This window comes from Podarcis erhardii (assembly GCF_964252035.2).
Source record: "Podarcis erhardii genome assembly, chromosome: 7".
NCBI lineage: Eukaryota > Metazoa > Chordata > Lepidosauria > Squamata > Lacertidae > Podarcis > Podarcis erhardii.
The window spans coordinates 82,976,272-82,991,360 of record NC_138511.1 but is presented as its reverse complement, the minus strand read 5'-3'; the positions used below and the strand labels follow the sequence as shown (position 1 = coordinate 82,991,360).

General features: G+C 47.4%; 2 protein-coding genes across 4 annotated transcripts in view; both read left to right on the top strand.

The window, feature by feature from the left end:
• LOC309346085 (uncharacterized protein) overlaps nucleotides 1–15,089 on the top strand; it is a 61,751-nt gene that overhangs the window by 25,585 nt on the left and 21,077 nt on the right. The gene's annotated exons all lie outside the window — the stretch shown is intronic.
• Nucleotides 1–15,089, top strand: part of LOC309345858 (cell adhesion molecule CEACAM16-like) — a 60,493-nt gene that overhangs the window by 36,180 nt on the left and 9,224 nt on the right. Inside the window, exons 7-9 of one of the 3 annotated variants that reach the window (XM_081869301.1) lie at nucleotides 8,464–8,567; nucleotides 8,880–8,921; nucleotides 10,060–10,543. The exons of 1 other annotated variant lie outside the window; for it this stretch is intronic. In XM_081869301.1, coding sequence (XP_081725427.1) covers nucleotides 8,464–8,567; nucleotides 8,880–8,921; nucleotides 10,060–10,107 — 194 coding nt within the window. In that variant the 3' untranslated portion in view covers nucleotides 10,108–10,543. Of the gene's footprint in view, nucleotides 1–531; nucleotides 1,063–8,463; nucleotides 8,568–8,879; nucleotides 8,922–10,059; nucleotides 10,544–15,089 lie in introns of those variants that run through there. One more of the 3 variants, XM_081869305.1, reaches the window with a different exon arrangement.

Genomic DNA, 15,089 nt, shown 5'->3' with positions numbered 1-15,089 from the left:
CCTTAAGCCTTCAAGATACTTGCTCTGATTTCCTTCTCTTCTTACAAGTTGTGCTGCTTCCAAGAATAAAAAGGGACCCCTGACCATTAAGTCCAGTCGCGGCCAACTCTGGGGTTGTGGCGCTCATCTCACTTTATTGGCTGAGGGAGCCGGCATACAGCATCCGGGTCATGTGGCCAGCATGACTAAGCCGCTTCTGGTGAACCAGAGCAGCACACAGAAATGGTGTTTACCTTCCCGCCGGAGCGGTACCTATTTATCTACTTGCACTTTGACGTGCTTTCGAACTGCTAGGTTGGCAGGAGCAGGGACTGAGCAACGGGAGCTCACCCTGTTGCGGGGATTCAAACTTCCGACTTTCTGATTGGCAAGTCCTAGGGTCTGTGGTTTAACCCACAGCGCCACCCGCGTCCCATTCCAAGAATATAAATATGTAAATAAATGTATTCTTAGCTGGCCAGGAAAACAAATGAAAGCAAAGGTGGATTTGACTCTGTGGCTTCCACCTGACCATCTCCATTTTCTCTTTAGACCTTGCAGCCCAGAAGCCCTTCTGTCTACGAAGAGATAAAGAGATAAGACATGGACCAGCAACTTCCTCTCTGCTGCTGAGACCTTTCCTGGGCCCTCAAGCCTCTCCTGATCTGATCCCTTCCTTTCAGATGGTGCTGAGTAACTGCAGGGCAGGTCCTTCTGGAAATCCTAGTCCTTGTTCTGAACAAAGGAACCGGCCTTGGTCCCCAAGGGACTCTCACACTGGGAAAGACTTGCAGATACTGAGACAGAGACACAAAGGAAACTCCTCCTGGAACGGCCAGGCAGGAATCCTTGGAATTGCATCTTGTGTGACTGAAGGATTAATGCTGAGGGAGAAGAAAGAAAAGAAAAGGGAAATTCCTCATGAAAATCCGCCTGCATTTTAATGTAGTTATACTATATTTACATATATATGTAAATATAATAAATTTAATGTGATATACACATTTTTCCAAATAGTTTTGACAAATGTTCACATTTTCAGGTATTCCCCCTCCCCCAAATAAAATCCATGTTTCCATGTTATTTTCACACTATATGCACACACACACACCACCCCTGAATGCTACTGCTGGAATGAGAAAGTCTTTGTCATACACCTGCAGTTGAGTAATAATAATAAATAATAATATTTATACCCCACCCATCTGGCTGGGTTTCCCCAGGCACTCTGGGTGGCTCCCAACAGAATATTAAAAACATGATATAACATCAAACATTAAAAACTTCCCTAAACAGGGCTGCCTTCGGATGTCTTCTAAAAGTCAGATAGTTGTTTATTTCCTTGACACCTGATGAGAGGGCATTCTACGGGGCAGGCGCCGCTACCGAGAAGGTCCTCTGCCTGGTCACCTGTAAAAAGAATGTCTGTCTGCTCTCATGTGGGAGGGAGTTCCACAGGCTTGGGCCTAGGTCACCAAAGGTATGGCTTCTAGTAGTTGTGTTGGACATTTTCCATACCTGCTATTGGGTCCCCTGAGCACAGATTCACAGGAAGTGGCAACCAACCTTGCAGGATTCAACAGGATTTATTTGAAATGCATATGCAGAACAAAGGCACAGCGCGAAAAGCTCGCAATCTGCACACCCCCAGTCAGGGTGCACCCACTTTTTATACATTTGCAGAATACAATACCACCTGATTTCTTGTAAAACCACCTGATTTCTGGGAAATCGAAAGTTATAGCAACTTCCTATGTCCTTACACGGGCTCCCCCCCTCCTTCCTGCAATGGCCCCACCAGCCCCACCACGCCATGGCAGTATGCATTCCTGAGTCTGCTTATCTCTTTACAACCTTGAATAATAAACATTTGAGCCTGTTCCATCATTGTCAGCCTTGTTCACCTGACGGACCTCTCCTTTCTCAGAAAGGCCATGGGGGGGGGGCGTCTTATGGCCCTACAGTCGCAAGCTATGCACCTGAGCTTTGGTGGACCACAGACAGAGACTCCCTTGGATATCTCCATGCTTGGGCAGGGATAGAAGGGGTTTGGCGGTCCTTGAGATTGTAAGGAAACCTCTGAGCCCTTTAGTACAATCAAGCTGCGAAAGAAAGAAAACTACCCTTGTGTTGCTGGAATGTAGCCTCTCACTGCATCCACCCCACCCCACCCCCCACTGACGTGTGTGTCCCAGAAGCTTGTCCGTGAGGCAATGCACTCCTCTGCCCGAAAACATTACCCCACACCGGATTTGATTGACATTTTCCCTTCCTCTAATGTGAGAAAGCCTCTCCTCTCCTGACACTGCCTCATTTGCAGTGTGGTTCCTCCCCAGCAGCCTTCCTTCCTTCCTTCCCCATTCATCTTTGCAGAACTGCAGCTTCTGCACTCCTCTCTGGGCAGAAAGGGAGCCGTCTGCCCCAAAGAACGCAGAGTTGTCCCCCCGCGGCCTCCTGTCTCATTGGGGTGAAGGGTCCAGCCAAGCACAGTGAGCGACCTGGGGGTCACTGGCGACTGAGTTGGAAGCAGGAGCGGCTGGAGGAACCCAGGCATCCTGGTGGTCCTGCTGGCGGCAGCATCCAGCGCGTGAAGTCCCACCATGGGGAGGAGGCAGGAGCATCATCGGAGCCTAGCAGGTGAGGCAAACCGGGGTGTCAGAGAAAGCCTAGGCATTTGGCAAGGGGCTGAAAGGGAACCGCAATAGGTTTCCCTCTTTGTGGCTACATTCCCTGTGGCTGTGTCCATTTGTATAAGAGAGAGCAGGGAAGAAGTGGTGGGAGCAGACCCCTTTGACAATGTCCCTGCCCATGGATCCACAACAACAACAACAACAACAACAACAACAACAACAACAAGTGGTTTCTTTTAAAATTGCAGACCAATGCAGAAAGAAGGAAGTTTGCAAGCATGCAATTGAACACACACAAAAGCAACATAGATACAGACGTACGGTGTATTCCCATGCATGCTGATTCAGAAGAAAGCCCTGTTTAGTTTAATGGAACTTACATACTTCCATTTAGGGGTCAGTTTTTATTTTCTCCATTTCCCGTTTTTCCAATCTCAAACTCTGTTCTCCGCATTTTGAAACAATTTGTGATTTTATTTTTAAACGCTCATTGTACCTGGAGTACTGTGTCCAGTTCTGGGCACCACAGTTCAAGAAGGACACTGACAAACTGGAACGTGTCCAGAGGAGGGCAACCAAAATGGTCAAAGGCCTGGAAACGATGCCTTATGAGGAACGGCTAAGGGAGCTGGGCATGTTTAGCCTGGAGAAGAGGAGGTTAAGGGGTGATATGATAGCCATGTTCAAATATATAAAAGGATGTCACATAGAGGAGGGAGAAAGGTTGTTTTCTGCTGCTCCAGAGAAGCGGACACGGAGCAATGGATCTAAACTACAAGAAAGAAGATTCCACCTAAACATTAGGAAGAACTTCCTGACAGTAAGAGCTGTTTGACAGTGGAATTTGCTGCCAAGGAGTGTGGTGGAGTCTCCTTCTTTGGAGGTCTTTAAGCAGAGGCTTGACAACCATATGTCAGGAGTGCTCTGATGGTGTTTCCTGCTTGGCAGGGGGTTGGACTCGATGGCCCTTGTGGTCTCTTCCAACTCTATGATTCTATGATTCTATGAAATTGTTCTGCAAATTAGTGGGCATTTCTCCAAATAAACATGCTTTTGTGTGCAGTTTTGACTAATGCACACTTTTTGGAAGCAATTTCTTCTAATATACTTTTGTATATTATGTTCCATTAAGAACATATTTCATATTTATGTGAATTTTCTGCACAATATTCAGGGAGGGAGTAAACTGGGTAGGGGAACTACATCATAAATTCAGTAAAGTGAGAATTTTGAAGGATGTCTTTATTTTCATTATTGTACTGTTTTGGGACATGCAAATCTGAGAGACTGATTTTCATGTGAACTGAATAAAATTTCATGACTATTGGCAGCTGCATATATACCATATTTTTTGCTTTATAAAACTCACTTTTTCCCTCCTAAAAAGTTTGGGGAAATGTGTGTGCATCTTATGGAGCGAATGCAGGCTGCGCAGCTATCCCAGAAGCCAGAACAGCAAGAGGGATCGCTGCTTTCACTGCGCAGCGATCCCTCTTTCTGTTCTGGCTTCTGAGATTCAGAATTTTTTTTCTTCTTGTTTTCCTCCTCCAAAAACTAGGTGCGTCTTGTGGTCTGGTGCGTCTTATAGAGCGAAAAATACGGTGTATGTTTTTGCCTACTACAGGTGTTTTTGTTTTCTTCTCCACAACACAGCCTCCATCTTAAGTTCTTGTTTCCTGCTGACTCAAGCCCAGGGCAAGACCGAAATACACATCACAGTTGAGCCAAATCAGCTGAGAGAAGGACAGAGTGTCACCTTAACACCAGGAAGTGTTGATCTAAAGCAATACCACGGCTGCACCTGGTTTCGAGGGACACTTGAAAACAAAAATCGTATATTTACCTATGCCAGAGCATTTGAGGATCGGCTAAATGGACCTGCCTTCACGGGGAGGGAGACTGTCGACTCGTTTTGCTCCCTTCGCATCACACTTTTAAGGCTAAATGACTCGGCAATGTATACACTGACAGTGGGTTTACCTGTGATACACAAAACTGGGAATGCAAACCTAACTGTCTTAGGTATGAGTCTCCCTTCCTTTCCCATCTTTAAGAGGTGAACTTGATGCCTTTAGAAGTAACCTTTTATCCCTCCGTAGTTGTGTCCTTGGTTCAGTTCCTGACTAGATTTAGGATTATTATATCCCCCAATGAACTTGCCCCCTGCACATCTATCACCCTAGAGAAGCCCAGGCACAACTGCTGAGTTCAGTAATCACAAGCTAATAATGAAGGTTTGGGAAATAAGTTTTCCTTTAGGTTCCAGGTGTGGGATGGTTCTTTTCAGCTTTTAGTTTTCCAGCACATTGCGGTAGCTAGTCTGAAAGCATTCTTTTCAACTTCATAGAATGGGCCTTTTTCTCAAAGGGGAGGTCTCTTTCCCTTCCTTTTTCTCTCCTTTACCATAATCTCAGTTTTCAGGTCAATTATTATGATTTATTTATTTATTTATTCATACCCCGCCCATCTGGCTGGGCTTCCCCAGCCACTCTAGGCAGCTTCCAAAAAAATATTAAAATACTCTAATACACCAAACATTAAAAGCTTCCCTAAACAGGTCTACCTTCCTGTTAACTCAATGTTGCAGGAAATGTTATAGCACAGGGGTCAGCAACTTTTTTCAGCAGGGGGCTGGTCTACTGTCCCTCAGACCTTGTGGAGGGCAAGACTATTTGTTTTGGAGGGGGATGAACGAATTCCTATGCCCTACAAATAACCCAGAGATGCATTTTAAATAAAAGCACACATTCTCCTCATGTAAAAACACATTGATTCCCGGACTGTCCGCTGGCCGGATTTAGAACACAATTGGGCCTGATCTGGCCCCCGAGCCTTAGTTTGCCTACCCATGTTATAGCTGAACAGAAAAGCCAGCAAGGCTGGAGGGAGGAGCTGCTGGGATTCTCGACTTTCTCTTGTCTGATGTTGATTTCCTGATTTCTCTCCTGGAATACATGAAAGAATTTTGTTGTTTGCCTTGTATAGCGCTAGGGAAAGCACAATATCTGCCTCAGGCATCAGATTTTGGTTGCTATTCAAGATGGCCAGGGTATAAATATTATTATTATTATTTGTTAGCAGCAGATTACTGGATTATTAGAAATTACGGTAATTATTTTAAATAGGATTGGGAGCTCTGCTTGTGTTCCCCATCTTAGCCTTAGCTTCTCCTACTTCCGGTTCTACTGGAGGTCTCGCTGGGACCATTATAGGATCTCTGGCTGCGATATTGGTGCTGATGGGAACCCTGACTTACTTCTTCCTCCGTGAGTAACACCAGCATTGGCCCCATGGTTCAGACCCTCCAAGTGGGTCACCCCTGATTTAGAGAAGACATCCCTGTTTCTGATATGATCCCGGAATGCCCTGCTTTTCCTTAGGTAAAGGTAAAGGGTAAAGGGACCCCTGACCATTAGGTCCAGTCGTGACCGACTCTGGAGTTGCGGCGCTCATCTCGCTTTATTGGCCGAGGGAGCCGGCGTTTGTCCGCAGACAGCTTCTGGGTCATGTGGCCAGCATGACTAAGCCACTTCTGGTGAACCAGAGCAGCACACAGAAACGCCATTACCTTCCCGCTGGAGCGGTACCTATTTATCTACTTGCACTTTGTGCTTTCGAACTGCTAGGTTGGCAGGAGCAGGGACCGAGCAACGGGAGCTCACCCCGTCGCAGGGATTCGAACTGCCAACCTTCTGATCAGCAAGACCTAGGCTCTGTGGTTCATCTATTTTCATCGGAGAAATATTGGAGGGTGTGGAGTTATGCTACCCCCGAGCCAAGTACCGTATTTTTCGCTCCATAGGACGCACCGGCCCATAGGACGCACCTAGTTTTTTGGGGGGGAAATAAAGGGGGGGAAATTATTTCCCCCCCAGGTGCTCTGCGCTAATCCCTAAGCTTGGGGCGTGTGGAGTTCAGCGCGCCCCAAGCTTCTGGGTGCCGACAAGGTCTCTGCTAGCCTTGGGAAAGCCTCGCGACTTCGCACAGCTCTCCCACGGCTAGCGGAGTGCTGCGCTAATCCCGAAGCTTGGGGCGTGCGGAGCTCAGCGCGCCCCAAGCTTCTGGGTGCAGGCAAGCTCTCCGATAGCCCTGGGAGAGCTGGGTCTCCCACGGCTAGCGGATAGCTTCCTGAAGCCTGGAGAGCGAGAGGGGTTGGTGCGCACCGACCCCCTTCGCTCTCCAGGCTTCAGTGAAAGCCTGCATTCACCCCATAGGACGCACACACATTTCCCCTTCATTTTCGGAGGGGGAAAAGTGCGTCCTATAGGGCGAAAAATACGGTAGATAAGTAACTATACAACTTTTAGAAGACACCTCAAGGCAGTCCTGTATAGGGATGGTGTTTTGGGTTTTTTTAAGTTTAATGGGCAGCATATAAATAAATAATAAAGGATGCAGGTGGCGCTGTGGGTTGGACCACAGAGCCTAGGACTAGCCAATTGGAAGGTCAGCGGTTTGAATCCCCACGATGGGGTGAGCTCCCGTTTCTTGGTCCCTGCTCCTGCCAACCTAGTAGTTCGAAAGCACGTCAAAGTGCAAGTAGATAAATAGGTACCACTCTGGAGGGAAGGTAAACGGCATTTCCATGCGCTACTCTGGTTCGCCAGAGGCGGCTTAGTCATGCTGGCCACATGACCCGGAAGCTGTATGCCGGCTCCTTCGGCCAATAAAGCGAGATGAGCGCTGCAACCCCAGAGTCAGCAACGACTGGACCTAAAGGTCAGGGGTTCCTTTACTGTATGCATAGCTCAGGAGTCCCTCTTCACTGAGCTGCTGATGGCCTACACACACACACACACACCAACCATAGAGGCCACACAGACAAGCTTGGCTCCCATTCAACAGCCACAGCGCACCCACACACTGCTGAAAAAGCTGCATGAGAGACTAGAGGGGAGTGGCAGCAAAGCTGGGTTCAGCCTAAGTAGAGACCCTTCTGAGCTCCTGGGGTCCTCAGCCAGTGCATGATCTGGCAACAGGCCAAACCACTGGAACCTTCCAGACTGTTTTGGTGCTTTTCCTGCTATGGGGCAGGAAGCAGATGAGGAACCCAGGTTGCTTCCACTCTGTGGAGTTATTATTCTTATCAATTATTAATAATTTTTATTTATTATTTATACACCGCCCATCTGCCTGGGTTTACCCAGCCACTCTGGGCGGTTCTCAAGAGAATATTAAAAACGCGATAAAATATCAAACATTAAAAAGGCTGCCTTCAGATGTCTTCTAAAAGTCAGATAGTTATTTATTTCCTTGACATCTGATGGGAGGGCGTTCCACAGGGCGGGCGCCACTACCGAGAAGGCCTTCTGCCTGGTTCCCTGTAACCTCACTTCTCGCAGTGAGGGAACCGCCAGAAGGCCCTCGGAGCTGGACCTCAGTGTCCAGTTGCATTTCATTCACACACACCTCTTGCATTGCTTATTCAGTTACTGGGGGGTTGTTGTTTTCAGAACTCAGAAAATTCAACTTTTTTTTAACTTAGAGGAATAGCTGGACAGTTTCGCCAGGTACAGAGGGCTTATTGCCCTGCTATTCTGGCCAGTCGTGGCCCATAGAGCAACTTCCTAAATTATCCTAGACACTTCCATGTCCTCTCCATTAGTTTGACCCACTTCTTTCAAACAGCATTGCCCTATTGTTGTTGTTGTTGTTATATATCACCCTTCATCCAAAGATCACAGGGTGGTTTACAATATGCAAGACTCTTAAGAATACCAAAAACTGAGTAAGGGAATCATTTTGCTGAAGATTGCTTGAAGTTACACTGCTGTCGCAGGCCGATCGGTAGAGTCTACACCGGAGTAAGGAATTCCGTGTTAAGACATTATTCCCGGACTTTCCCCACCTCCAGGTGTCCGTCATAGGAAGGACAAAACATCTACCACAATCTCTGCGGCCACACCCACCCCTCAAATATATGAGAATGTTCTTCCACCGGGACAGAGAAAGCCTGAGGTAAGTGACTTTGGGTGGGTATTTGTCATGGGATAAATACTCCTCAAGCATGTAGTTATTTCAGAGCGCCCATTGACATAGAAATGCAAGCCCATACCCCCCCCCCTCACCAATTTCATCTGAATTTACCCTTTCAGAAGCACGCGATGAAATTCAGACATGTGGTTTATATACTTATGTATGTGTTTGCCTTGTAAATTTATAAACATTTAATTTATATATTTGAGACCTCAAATTCTTATAACAGCCCCTTTCAACTCTACAATTTTGTGACCGATGAATGATCTTTGCCATCTTTTCTCTTTGTTGCAGATTGAGCCTGAAAGCTCCTCTGAAGCTGCCAATGTATATTTGGTGAGTGGAAATCCCTTGCGCTTCAAATGTCAAATATGCTCCAAATATCTGTTGTTGGCAGGAGCCCCTTGGCAGCTATCATGCTTCTTCAATGCAGCCGGATCTACATGGGCTTGCAGTTTATTGGCATTCCATGCAGGGCCGTCCTACCCATAGGCGCTAGGGGTGCGGGGCACCTGGGCCCCATCTCTCAGGGGTACCAGGCTGAGAGTCCAAGGCTGAGATTTGGAGTCTGGGGATTGGGAAGAGCCAACAGCCACTGCCAAGCGGAGCAGAGCCCATTGGAGCACCACAGTTCTTCTGCTGCGGGTGAACGAGACACTGAGGCGGCTGGCCAGCTCTGCCCTCCTGCTCGCCTGGGATTGGTGGACCGTTGAGAGGCCCACCCAGTGCACGCTGCTCACACGAGGCACCTGGCTTCGCTCAGCTGCCTCGGGCTCAACTGTTGTTGCGCTGGGCTCTGCTTGCCCACCCCCAGCCCCAGCCCTGGCTTTGCTCTGCTACTGCCACCGCCACTTCTCTGTTGTTGCTGAGGCAGCCAGCCAGGCCAGCTCTGCCACGCGCTCCTCGCTGGCCCACCCTAAAAAAGGTCAACAACTTTGGGGTTCCCCCTCTAAAAAAGGTTGACAACTCTGGGCAACCTGGGGGGCACCGAGTGGATCTTTGTACCCCGGCACCGCATATGCTATAGACGGCCCTGATTCCATGCAAAGGAGACACAGTAAAAGGGCTTATACCAGGCACCCCCAAACTCGGCCCTCCAGATGTTTTGGGACTACAGCTCCCATCATCCCTGACCACTGGTCCTGTTAGCTAGGGATGATGGGAGTTGTAGTCCCAAAACATCTGGAGGGCTGAGTTTTGGGGTGATTGGCTTATACACATCCACCTTTGGCTCTGTGCATCGCCATTTGCTCCAGTTCAATGGTTAGAAGCAAGTTTTCGCAGGGAAACTGGCGAGGCAAAAATAACAACTTTGTTGTTTGTTGTTACTGGACCTGGTAAGCCCAGCCAGTGTGCCTAGAATTGTGGGGCAAAGGTGAGAATGGATGAGCCCTAACTCATGCAGAATGAAGGCAATTTGCAAATGAAAATATGTTTGTGGCTTCCACCTGAGCCATCTCCATTTTCTCTTTAGGACTTGCAGCCCACAACCCAGTCTGTCTACGAAGAGATAAAGAGATAACAGATGGACCCAGCAACCTTCTCTCCACTGCTGAGGCCTCTCCGGGGCCCTCAAGCCTCTTTCCCTTTCGAATTTCTTCCTTTCAGCTGCTGCCAAGTGATTGTCGGGGCCAAGACATTTTCTCTTCAGGGCTTAATCCTTCTGGAAATCCTAGTCCTTGTTCTGAACACAGGAGCCAACCTTGGTTCCCGAGGGACTTTCGTGCTGCATGATGGGAACAACTTGCAGATACTGAGACAGAGACGCAAGGGAACCTCTCCCTGGAAAAGGCTAGACTGAAATCCTTGAAACTACACCTTACATGTCTAAAGGATTGGCGCTGAGAAAGGAAGTGGGCAAATCCTCATTAAAACCCACCAGCATCTTTCTACTACTGGACACATTTTTGTTTGCCATTTTGAAGAATGTTGTAATTCTTGCAAGTAATTTCTTCTAATATGAGATTTTCATGGATCGATTCTTTTCAATGCACACTTTCACCTAATATATGCAATCTGGTAGGCATAGTTTGGTCATTTCAAGGTTTGGATAAGTGAAAATTTAGAAGGATGGCTGCGGTTCAGTTCTCATGATCCAGAAAGAGACCTCATTCCATACTCTCCAACATTTCTCCTATGAAATAGGGACGTCCCATTCCATAATGATTATTTTACTATTTATACCCCACACATCTTATCAGGTTGCCCCAGCCACTCTGAGCAGTTTCCAACGTATATCAAAACATAATAAATCATTAAACACTAAAAAACCAGAAACTTTCCTATACAGGTTTGTTTTATCAGACAGCTCGGGGGTCGGATAACGCCAACATTTCCCCAATGAAAATAGGGATGTCCTAAGGAAAAGCGGGACATTCTGGGATCAGATCAGAAACCGGGACGGCTTCTGTACATCTGGGACGTCCCTGGAAAACAGGGACACTTGAAGGGTCTGTTATTCTTGAGAAGATGTCTCTCCTCTTGTGAGGGTTACTCATCTGCTGCCTGGTTCCCCCCGGCAGGTTCTGGACTAGAATGACCTCTTTCTTCCTTCCTCATTCCTCTTTGGCATCCATCAACTACAGAACCATAGCTCTAGCACAGGGGTAGGCAACCTAAGGCCCATGGGCCACAAGCGGCCCACGGGGGTCATTTAAGTGGCCCATGAGCCGCCCCCGAACCGAGCTGCCCACTTGGCAAGTCTCCGTGCGCTGCACTAAATCGGTGCAGCACGGAGCAGGGACTCACTTGTGTGGCACCATTCCACCTTAAGGAGCAGGTGTGTGGAATTATTGCGTGTCACATGTCTGTTTACATTCCAGCACAGCTTGCTGGGAACTTCCATTGTGTATAGCTTTTGCTTTTATCTGTTCTCTCTGAGATGATGAGAGAGATGACATGTTTCTTTGTCCTACTTTATGATTAATAAATCTGTAGTTGTAGTATGCTTCCACAAGCCTCACGCCTATTCTGTGTGCTCAGTTCAGTCTGCTGATAGTGTGCCCTGGCTGAGTAAGCCTGGGTCACTGATTTACGTCGGAGCAGAGGTGATGGTCTTCACAGCGAGATGGCTGGAAGGAGACGGCCCAGCCGAGGCTAGCCAACTGGCCTCTCGGCCCTCTGCATGCCGACAGCGCAGACACTGGAAATTGTGTCTGCGCATGTGTAGATGCCGGAAATTGCGTCTGCACAGACGAGTGTGCGCACAGTCCGGCCTCGGAGGGATCTCCACTGGAGTGAACCAACCCAAGCGAGGTAAACCTTGCCGACCCCTGCTCTAGCACTTGTCTCTGACATCCCATCAAGGGAGATAGCTTCCTACAGAGCAATGGGGCCAGTCTCCTACCTCATTGGACTGGGCTCAGTCCAGCAGGCTCAGAGGGCGGTCGGGAGCCGCAGGTGGGTGGGTGGGTGGGTGTTTGGTGTTGGGATGTGTCCAGGGAGACGGGGGCATTTGGCAGGCCCCCAGCTGGCTCCAGCCACCGGCCGGCAGCCAGGCGAACTCTGGTTCCCGGAACAGCATCAATCAGCGACTCAAGCCTCCAATATGTTCAGAAGCTGAGCACACTCTTATCAGCGGAGTGAATAAATCTTCACAACGGAAGTGGAGGACAGAGACATGTGTAAGCATTATTTACAGGCGCTTATTCAGCATAGTTCAGGAACAAAGGAAAAACATGTCTGCTTCCCTTCGTGTCCAAGCAAACAGCAGCATAGCAAAAGCAATATACAAATGGAAGTTCCCAGCAGACTGTGCTGGAAGTAAACAGGCATGTGACACACAACAGTCATGCCTGATCCTATTAAGGTGGAACGGAACTATATCCCAACATCCTCCCCCTTTCCGTGTAACCTGCAGTACCTGTGGTTCAACCCAATTGCAACCTCTGTACATAAACCTTAAGTTGTTCTCTGTTAACAACCTTAGACAACAGATCTGCAGGGTTTTCGTTTCCTGGCATGTAGGACACTTGAATGAGTCCTTTCTGAACACACTCTCTTGCACGATGTAACTTAATCTGCAAGTATTTGGTTCTTTGCTTACAACTCTCTGAGTTCAGCAAAGCCAAACAGGGTCTGTTATCTTGATACACCTGTATAGGACATTTCACAGAAACTCTGATGTCCTGAAACAGTTGCATCAACCATTCACAATCCATGACTGAAAATGACAGGGCATTGAGTTCTGTTTCACAAGAACTTAGGCTTACTGTCGTCTGCTTTTTGCACAGCCAGTCAAACAGACAGTGGTTGTACATGTAGCACACTCCAGAAGTGCTTGTACCATCCGTGGTGTCACTTCCAAAACTAGCATCTGCAAAGATTTCAAGACCTCCAGTCTTCTGACTTGTAAACCTCAGTCTGTAGTGCATAGTGCCTTTCAAATTGGTAGGGAGAGAGGCCAAAGGAACCCAGTCATCCTCCAGCTGCTGGCAAACAAATCCAGCTTTCCAGGTGAGGTGAACTGGGGTGACAGTGACGGGTGAGGATGACTTGCTCTCTGCTCCATTTCAACCACAAGCATCACTGATGAGAAAACTTCCAGAAATCAAAGAGAGGGTACAACTACTTAATGGGTTTGGAAGATTAAACACCTATGCATGAAATCTTGGTTCACTTGTATGGGGGGGGGGAGAATAGTATGGCAATACCTTAGCACAGTAGTTCTCTGAGCCACACTTTCAAAAAAAAAATTGCTCATCCCTCAATGAATATTTTTTTATAAGAAATGCACTGGAAAACGAAAAGAAACAACACCTAGCAGTGCTTGATTTATAACACAGGACTTAAATACTTTATAATATGATTGTGGGACATTCAGAAACTGCAAAACAATGCAGCTACATAAGAACGTGAATCGTTCCCAAAATAGAATTATAAACGAGCCTCTTACACATGGATGAGGATGTCTGCAAACTTGAGAGGTGGGAGCTTGTTCTCATCAGGTAATTTCATTTATATTAGGTCTAATTTGAGACAATCAAACTCTCATCTCCTCATCAACACAAAGAAGCCCTTTTCTTTTCTGATAGTTCATATTTGTCAGTGTTAAAATCCCTGTTCACAACAATATGTCACATTGAAGAATAGCCAATGCTCTTGTAAAAGAGGTGTGGATGCAGTTTCTGGTTGTAGTCCCCCCACAAAAATATTTTGATACTGTACTGTACTACTACTACTAATAATAATTTATTATTTATACCCCACCTATCTGGCTGGGTTTCCCCACCCACTCTGGGCGGCTCCCAACAAAATATTAAAATACCATAAAACATCAAACATTTAAAACTTCCCTAAACAGGACTGCCTTCTAAAAGTCAGATAGTTGTTTATTTCTTTGACATCTGGTGGACGGGCATTCCACAGGGCGGGTGCCACTACCGAGAAGGCCCTCTGTCTGGTTCCCTGTAACCTCACCTCTCACAGTGAGGGAACCACCAGAAGGCCCTCGGTGCTGGACCTCAGTGTCCGGGCTGAATTATGGGGGTGGAGACACTCCTTCAGGTATACTGGTCCGAAGCTGTTTAGGGCTTTAAAGGTCAGCACCAATACTTTGAATTGTGCTTGGAAAAGTACTGGGAGCCAATGTAGGTTTTTCAGGACCGGTGTTATATGGTCTCAGTGGCCATATAACTACACTGAAATGTAACTAATTGGCGGCCAGTATACTACACTGAAATGTTTAAATGTTTCTTTGGTGGTCCATATAGTTAAAGCTATGGTTTTCCAGTAGTGATGTATGGAAGTGAGTGCTGGACCATAAAGAAGGCTGATGGCCGAAGAATGGATGCTTTTGAATTATGGTGCTGGAGGAGACTCTTGAGAGTCCCATGGACTGCAAGAAGATCAAACCTATCCATTCTGAAGGAAATCAGCCCTGAGTGCTCACTGGAAGGACAGATCCTGAAGCTGAGGCTCCAATACTTTGGCCACCTCACGAGAAGAGAAGACTCCCTGGAAAAGACCCTGATGCTGGGAAAGATGGAGGGCACAAGGAGAAGGGGATGACAGAGGATGAGATGGTTGGATAGTGTTCTCAAAGCTACCAACATGAATTTGACCAAACTGTGGGAGGCAGTGGAAGACAGGAGTGCCTGGTGTGCTCTGGTCCATGGGGTCACGAAGAGTCGGACACGACTAAACGACTAAACAATAACAATCTTCCTGCCATGATTGCCCTCCTCTCTTGCCACACCAGAATGGCATGAACCACTGCCTTTGCGTGTGATGTGTGTCTAGACACTAACACTATTAAGAGTAAAGAATATGTGAAATTGGGTGCCAAGTTCCTGGCTGGGAGTCTAAGGTGGGTTTGGGGTCCTGATTGCTTTGAAGACCACTGCTTTAGACCTTTTCCATAATTAATCCTAAACTTCCCAACTCTGTATGACAGTCTGCCTGGACCCAGTTCTTCAGCTCAGATCACATCTTTGCTACCAGCTCTGAAAGGCAGGTGCTGACAAGTTAAGCATTTGAGCAAATTGTTCCCGGAGTGGCTTGGCA